We start from the raw sequence: 8,503 nt of genomic DNA on the forward strand, positions 1-8,503 counted from the left end.
CTTTATATTTCCAAATAATTAACCCTGAAATTCACTTTGTAAGCTAGTTTACTTTCCATTTAGCTAAAAGTGTGAACTCTCTTAAATCTCTTCTAGTCACGTAACTGCTAATAGTTCGGTCGTCATGATAAAGAAGCTCTTAAACAATGTCAACAAACACCGGAAATCAATCATCCTGATTAATTAGAGGGATGGAAGCGTCACGTGGTAAGACCTTTATATTGAAACTCCTTCCGGAAGTGACGCAGCCTCTTAGAGCCGACCAGAAAAACGAAGAAGAAGCTGTTAGCATTAGCATCGCGGTGCGGCTAGCCTGTTCACTCCTACGTCATAAACTTCCTACGTCATAACCTCCGTAAGTAACGATTCAACCCGCTGACGTCACAGGATACCCCGCGTCAGGTGGGGTCGCGTGCGCGTGTCCAGGTAGAAAAGCTCGATCAGCTGGTTAGTGTGAGCACACACACTTCCGGTCTTCACAGGGTTGCTGGTACACACACACACACACAAATACACACACACACATATAAATACACACACATACACATAAATACACACACATACATATAAATACACACACACATAAATACACCCATAAACACACACACATAAATACACATAAACACACACACACACACACACATAAATACACACACACATACATATAAATACACACACACACATAAATACACACACAAAAAAACACACATATAAATACACCCATAAACACACACACACCTCTAACCAGATGAAAACGTATGATGTCGGTTTCTCCGCCTCTGAACGCTGCTGGAAATACACCTGACAGACATCGTGGGACGCCGTCCTGGACGACGTCCTGGACGACGGACGACGTCCTGGACAATGGACGACGTCCTAGAATACGTCCAGCGGTTGTTTGGTATAAAACGTGCATCCAGGCCAACGTAAAATAGTTCCTATATAAGTGTATATAAGGATTAAAGAAGTTGGAACCGTCCATTAGACGGTTATAATGTACAACACGGAGTCTAGAATGCCACGACGCGCAGCCATCTGGATAATCGTGTTTCAGTCTAAATAATGGTGGTAGTTTTTGTCGGAATCCAGCAGACCTACCTGATGGGTCCAGGTAAGGGTGGACTGAAACGTCAGGCAAAGTGTCATCAACCAATCAGATTCTCTGCAGGATGTCATGATGTAAGACTTTAAAAACTGCTCTTGTCCTTCTGGGTGGAGTTGAACCAGAACCAGTTCACCTGGCTGCGTCTGACCGTCTTCAGGTGTGTCTCTGTGTGTCCTCAGGTGTTTCGTGGAGGCCATGTCTCTGCAGGTGACGCTCCTGCAGAGAATAGGCTCCGCCCAGGCGCTGCTGCAGCGTTCGGAGGACATGTGTCCAGGCGTGGAGGGACATCAGAAGCTGGTGGGGAAGCTTCGAGCTGAACTGCGCTTCCTGCAGCGGGTGGAGGCGGGACAGGTGCAAGTGAAGGAGTCCCACCTGCGCAGCACCAACCTCACCCACCTGACTGCCATCGTAGACACCGTGCAGAGTCTGGAAGACGTGGTGGCCCTGCTGCACGTCTTCGCCTACCAGGATGCTGCAGGCCGACGTTGCACACTAGTGGTGGACGTGGTGGCGGACAGGGGCCACACCTGGGTGAAGGCGGTGGGCCGTAAGGCGGAGGCACTGCACAACATCTGGCAGGGACAGGGACAGTACGGCGACAAGAGCATCATCCGGCAGGCCGAGGACTTCCTGCTCGCCAGCCGCCAGCTGCCCGTCCACTACCGACACCCCCACGTCGTGTTTGCCTTCTACAACGGAGTCTCTGCCCCCATGGCCGCCCACCTGCGGGACATGGGCGTGTCTGTTCGCGGCGACATTGTGGCCATCAACACCCTGGTGGCGGCGGATGAGAAAGATGAGGAGGAGGAGCCAGCTGAGAAGGAGACCCAGGAAGACTGCGGCGCCGTGGTGACGGACGAGGGCGAGCAAGCTGAAACAAATGTGTTGGGGGCGACGCAGGTGGACGGTGGTGCTGTGGTGGTCCGCCTGGCGTTCCCGCCGCCACTGCAGGTGGAGGAGTGTGAGCGGGTCAACCTGGACATCACTACGCTCATCGCGTACGTGTCGTCGCTGAGTCACGGCCGCTGCCACCTGGCCTTCCGCGAGCCAGTCCTGACGGAGCAGGCCGCTCAGGAGCGCCGGCAGCCAGTGCTGCCGCAGCTCCACGCCTTCATGGAGGGCAAGGAGTTGATTGCCTGCCGCGCCGCCGTCCATGACTTTCAGACCATCCTGGACACGCTTGGCGGACCGGGCGAGAAGAAGCGAGCCCAGAAGCTGCTGGCCCGTCTCCGCCTGGTGGATGACCAGCCATCGGAGCGCACGTTGCGCCTCACGCCGAGCGCCAAGATCAACTCGCGCTCGCTCATGATCTTCGGCACAGGAGATGCGCTGAGGGCCGTAACCATGACGGCAAACAGCCGCTTCATCAGGGCGGCAGCCAATCAGGGTGTTCGTTACAGCGCGTTCATCCATCAGCCGAGAGCCCTGACGGAGGGGAAGGAGTGGCGGGCCGTACCCGTCTGACCAATCAGCTGGCGGTTGGCTGTCCAAGTGTTTCTGTTGTTTTCTGATATCAAAAATTAATAAAATTTCTCCAGCACTTCCTGCTCATCTGCCATTTTTCAGGTTTCCATAACAACAGCATCCTGAAGGTCGGCGTAGCGATATAAACATGCTACGACTGTAAGTGTTGACTCGTCTGTCTCAGGAGAAGATTATTTATTCTTTCACTCATTATGGGTAGAATTTGAAAATATTATATTCAATTCAATTCAATTCAACTTTATTTATATAGCGTCAAATCACGGCAATGCCATCTCAAGACGCTTTACAGACAGAGGGGAAAATATAATGAAAGCCAATTCATAACAGCCTATATAAGGAAACCAACAGATTGAGTTGAGTCCAACTCAGTCTCCCATCCTGAGCAAGCACACTGGCAACAGTGGGAAGGAAAAAACTCCCTTTTAACAGGAAGGAAACCTCCGGCAGAACCCGGCTCAGGACAGGCAGCCATCTGCCTCTGCTGTGTGGGGGGAAGAGGACAGAAAGACAACAGACAACAGGAACTGCTACTCCCGGCCAGGGAGACCTGCTGAGACAGGAGACATACATGTTAATGATGCTACACTGTTATGGGGGGGGGGGGGGGGGGGGGGGGGGGGGGGGGGGGGGGTAAAAGAAAGAGATAAAGAGAAAGAAGCTCAGTGTATCAGGAAATGTCCCTCAGCAGTCTAAACCTATAGCAGCATAACTAAGGGATGCTAACCATCCCTAGCTATAGGACTTATCAAAAAGATAAGTCTTCAGCCTAGTCTTAAAGGTGGGGAGGGTGTCTGCTTCCCTAACACTAACTGGGAGCTTATTCCATAAGAGAGGGGCCTGATAACCAAAGGCTCTGCCTCCTGCTCGGCTCTTTGAGACTCTAGGAACCACAAGTAAGCCTGCAGTCTGCGAACGAAGTACTCTGCTTGGTATATAAGGAACAATGAGGTCTTTGATATATAGTGGTGCCTGGTTGTGGAGGGCTTTATATGTAAGGAAAAGGATTTTACCCCTCCCTGAGCCGTCACCTTATTGTGGTGGAGGGGTTTGTGCGTCCCGATGATCTTAGCAGCTATGTTGTCGGGGGCTTTATGCCCCTGGTCGGGTCACCCAAGGCAAACAGGTGTCTAGGGGAGGGACCAGACCAAGTACGGCTCATCGACCTCTACGATGACGACCAACCCGGGCATAAATGTTCCCTTGCCCGGACGCGGGTTACCGGGACCCCCCTCTGGAGCCAGGCCTGGAGGTGGGGTACGAGAGCGAGCGTCTGGTGGCCGGGCCTTTACCCATGGGGCCCGGTCGGGCTCAGCCCGAAAGGGTTAGATGGGCCCCACCTCCCGTGGGCTCACCATCTGCGGGAGGAGCCGTAGGGGTCGGGTGCAGTGTGAGCTGGGCGGCAGCAAGGGGCGGGGACCCTGGTGGTCCGATCCCCGGCTGCAGAAGCTGGCTCTAGGGACGTGGAACGTCACCTCTCTGGTGGGGAAGGAGCCTGAGCTTGTGCGCGAGGTTGAGCGGTTCCGACTAGATATAGTTGGACTCACCTCGACGCATGGCTTGGGCTCTGGAACCAGAACCCTCGAGAGGGGCTGGACTTTCTTCCACTCTGGAGTTGCTCATGGTGAGAGGCGCCGAGCAGGTGTGGGCATTCTCATCAGTCCCCAGCTTGGTGCCTGCACGTTGGGGTTTACCCCGGTGGATGAGAGGGTAGTTTCCCTCCGCCTCCGGGTGGGGGGACGGGTCCTGACTGTTGTCTGTGCTTATGCACTGAACAGCAGTTCAGAGTACCCACCCTTTCTGGAGTCCTTGGAGGGAGTGCTGGAGGGTGCTCCTTCTGGGGACTCCATTGTTCTGCTGGGGGACTTCAATGCTCACGTGGGCAATGACAGTGAGACCTGGAGGGGAGTGATTGGGAGGCATGGTCCCCCCCCTCTGAACCCAAATGGTGTTTTGTTATTGGACTTCTGTGCTCGTCATGGATTGTCCATAACGAACACCATGTTCCAACATAAGAGTGTCCATATGTACACCTGGCATCAGGATTCCCTGGGCCGCAGTTTGATGATTGATTTTGTAGTCGTATCGTCGGACCTGCAGCCACATGCCTTGGACACTCGGGTGAAGAGGGGGGCGGAGCTTCAACTGATCACCACCTGGTGGTGAGTTGGCTCAGGTGGTGGGGGAGGAAGCCGGTCAGATCTGGCAGGCCCAAACGTGTTGTGAGGGTCTGCTGGGAACGTCTGGCTGAGTCCCCCGTCAGAGCGAGCTTCAACTCCCACCTTCAGCAGAGCTTCGAACATGTCCCGAGTGAGGTGGGGGACATTGAGTCCGAATGGGCTGTGTTCCGTGCCTCTATTGCTGAGGCGGCCGGCCGGAGCTGTGGCTGTAAGGTCGTTGGTGCCTGTCGTGGCGGTAATCCCAGGACTCGTTGGTGGACACCAGCAGTGAGGGATGCCGTCAAGCTGAAGAAGGAGTCCTATCGGGCCTTCTTGGCCTGTGGGACTCTGGAGGCAGCTGATGGGTACCGACAGGCTAAGCGGCATGCGGCTTCGGCTGTCGCCAAGGCAAAAACTCGGGCGTGGGAGGAGTTCGGCGAGGCCATTGAGAAAGACTTCCGGACGGCTTCGAGGCGATTCTGGTCCACCATCCGGCGGCTCAGGAGGGGAAAGCAGTGCTCCATCAACACTGTGTACAGTGGAGATGGGGAGCTGCTGACCTCAACTCGGGACGTTGTGGGTCGGTGGAGGGAATACGTCGAAGACCTCCTCAATCCTACCAACACGTCTTCTGATGAGGAAGCAGAGCTGGTGGACTCAGGGGTGGACTCTCCTATCTCTGGGGCTGAAGTCGCTGAGGTGGTCAAAAAGCTCCTTGGCGGCAAGGCCCCGGGGGTGGATGAGATCCGCCCGGAGTTCCTTAAGGCTCTGGATGCTGTGGGGCTGTCCTGGCTGACACGCCTCTGCAGCATCGCGTGGACATCAGGGACAATGCCGCTGGATTGGCAGACTGGGGTGGTGGTCCCCCTTTTTAAGAAGGGGGACCGGAGGGTGTGTTCCAATTACAGGGGAATCACACTCCTCAACCTCCCTGGTAAGGTCTATTCAGGGGTCCTGGAGAGGAGGGTCTGCCTGATAGTCGAATCCCGGATTGAGGAGGAGCACTGTGGTTTTCGTCCTGGTCGCGGAACAGTGGACCAGCTCTATACCCTCTTTGGGGTCCTGGAGGGGGCATGGGAGTTTGCCCAACCAGTCTACATGTGTTTTGTGGACCTGGAGAAGGCATTCGACCGTGTCCCCCGGGGGCTCCTGTGGGGGGTACTCCGGGAGTATGGGGTACCGGACCCCCTTGTAAGGGCTGTCCGGTCCCTGTACGACAGGTGTCAGAGCTTGGTCCACATTGCCGGTAGTAAGTCGGATTCGTTTCCAGTGAGGGTTGGACTCCGCCAAGGCTGCCCTTTATCACCGATTCTGTTCATCACTTATATGGACAGAATTTCTAGGTGCAGCCGAGGTGTTGAGGGGATCCGACTTGGTGGCCTCAGGATTGGGTCCCTGCTTTTTGCAGATGACGTGGTCCTGTTGGCTTCATCTGGTCGTGATCTCCAGCTCTCGCTTGAGCGATTCGCGGCTGAGTGTGAAGCGGCTGGGATGAGAATCAGCACCTCCAAATCTGAGACCATGGTCCTCAGTCGGAATAGGGTGGATTGCCCTCTCCGGGTCGGGAGTCAGGTCCTGCCTCAAGTGGAGGAGGTTAAATATCTCGGGGTCTTGTTCACAAGTGAGGGAAGGATGGAGCGTGAGATCGACAGACGGATCGGTGGGGCGTCTGCAGTAATACGGACTCTGCGCCGGTCTGTCGTGGTGAAGAAGGAGCTGAGCCAGAAGGCGAAGCTCTCCATTTACCAGTCGATCTACGTTCCTACCCTCACCTATGGTCATGAGCTGTGGGTCGTGACCGAAAGAAGGAGATCTCGTATACAGGCGGCTGAAATGAGTTTCCTCCGCAGGGTGGCCGGGCTCTCCCTTAGAGATAGGGTGAGGAGCTCAGTCATCCGGGAGGGGCTCAGAGTAGAGCCGCTGCTCCTCCGCATGGAGAGGAACCAGTTGAGGTGGCTCGGGCATCTGGTCAGGATGCCTCCTGGACCTCCCTGGTGAGGTGTTCCAGGCCCGTCCCTCTGGGAGGAGACCCCGGGGAAGACACAGGACACGCTGGAGGGATTATATCTCTCGGCTGGCCTGGGAACGCCTGGGGATCCCCCCCGCAGAGTTGGCAAATGTGGCTGGGGAGAGGGAAGTCTGGGCTTCCCTGCTTAGGCTGCTGCCCCCGTGACCCGACCCCGGATAAGCAGCAGAAGATGGATGGATGGATGGATGGAGAAGGATTTTAAATTTTATTCTAGATTCAACAGGCAGCCAATGAAGAGAGGCTAAAACTGGAGAAATATGATCTCTCCTGCTGGTTCTGGTCAGGACTCTGGCTGCAGAATTCTGGATCAGCTGAAGGCTTTTCAGGGCATATTTAGGACAGCCCAGTAATAGAGAGTTACAGTAATCTAGTCTCGAAGTAACAAAAGCGTGAACCAGTTTTTCTGCATCACTCTGAGACAGAATGTCCCTAATTTTGGCTATATTACGTAAATGAAAGAAGGCTGTTTTAGTAACCTGCTTAATATGTGGGCCAAAGGACAGGTCAGGGTCAAATATTACTCCAAGGTTTCTCACTGTAGCACTGGAAGCTAAAGTAATGCCATCCAGGTTCATTACAAAACCGGAAAATTTAGCTCTGAGTTTTTCAGATCCAACGAGAATTACTTCAGTCTTATCTGAGTTTAAGAGGAGAAAATTTCTAGACATCCAAGTCTTTATGTCTATGAGACAATTTTGTAGCCTATTGGGCTGATTTGTTTCATCTGGTTTAAAGGATAAGTATATCTGAGTATCATCTGCATAACAATGAAAGTTTATTCCATGCTGTCTAATAATTTTGCCTAAAGGGAGCATATATAGCGTGAAGAGTACTGGTCCAAGTACAGAACCTTGAGGAACTCCATGACTTACTGTAGTTTGGGAGGAGGACTTGTCATTTACATGAACGAACTGAAGTCTATCAGATAAATATGATTTAAACCAGCTTAACGCTGTACCTGTAATTCCAATCACCTGTTCTAGTCTTTGTAACAGAATGTTATGATCGACTGTATCAAATGCAGCACTAAGATCAAGCAAGATAAGTACGGACACAAGTCCTTTGTCTGAGGCCATAAGAAGGTCATTAGTAACTTTCACCAATGCCGTCTCAGTGCTATGATGAGCTCTAAATCCTGACTGAAACTCCTCGCATAAATTATTTCTGCTCAGGTGGGCATGTAGCTGAGCTGAAACTATTTTCTCCAGAATTTTGGACATAAACGGGAGGTTAGATATAGGTCTATAATTTGCTATCACCTCTGGATCCACAGATTGCTTTTTAAGTAAAGGCTTGATTACAGCAGTTTTAAATGATTGTGGTACATATCCTGTCACTAAAGACATATTGATAAGATTTAGTAGTGATGTATTAATTAAAGGGAAAATGTCCTTAAAGAGGCTCGTTGGGAGAGGGTCTAAGATACAGATGGATGGTTTAGATGAAGCTATTATTTTAGTTAATTCAGAGGGTTGGACAGGATAGAAACTATTTAGACACAAGTCAGATCCTGGTTCTAAGGATGCTTCGGAGACCACAACAGGCTCAACATTATAGGTAGAAGGAAGAATATTGTGAATTTGATCTCTAATAGTGTCAATTTTATTCCTGAAAAAATACATGAAATCATCACAGCTAAGTGAGAAAGGAATACATGGCTCCACAGCGCTCCGGCTCCTAGTAAGCCTAGCTACAGTGCTGAAAAGAAACCGAGGGATGTTTTTATTT

The 8,503-nt window shown here is 52.4% G+C and overlaps 1 protein-coding gene across 2 annotated transcripts; it reads left to right on the top strand.

Moving 5' to 3' along the window:
• The first annotated feature begins 234 nt into the window (after positions 1 to 234).
• On the top strand, positions 235 to 2,645 carry cUnh7orf25 (chromosome Un C7orf25 homolog). 2 transcript variants are annotated; one of them, XM_079244311.1, is made up of 2 exons: positions 235 to 355; positions 1,285 to 2,645. In XM_079244311.1, the coding sequence occupies exon 2, from the start codon at positions 1,301 to 1,303 to the stop codon at positions 2,567 to 2,569; it is 1,269 nt and encodes a 422-aa protein (XP_079100437.1). In that variant the 5' UTR covers positions 235 to 355; positions 1,285 to 1,300; the 3' UTR covers positions 2,570 to 2,645. The 2 variants fall into 2 exon arrangements, with proteins under 2 accessions (XP_079100437.1, XP_079100438.1); XM_079244312.1 differs by lacking the exon at positions 235 to 355 and adding an exon at positions 441 to 447.
• Positions 2,646 to 8,503: the final 5,858 nt, after the last annotated feature.

The sequence above is a fragment of the Telmatherina bonti genome (assembly GCF_933228915.1).
Source record: "Telmatherina bonti genome assembly, chromosome: 7".
Classification (NCBI taxonomy): Eukaryota; Metazoa; Chordata; class Actinopteri; order Atheriniformes; family Telmatherinidae; genus Telmatherina; species Telmatherina bonti.

Bases quoted from the DNA above. Each gene is read 5' to 3' on its own strand.
- cUnh7orf25 (XM_079244311.1), top strand. From the start codon at position 1,301: ATGTCTCTGCAGGTGACGCTCCTGCAGAGAATAGGCTCCGCCCAGGCG.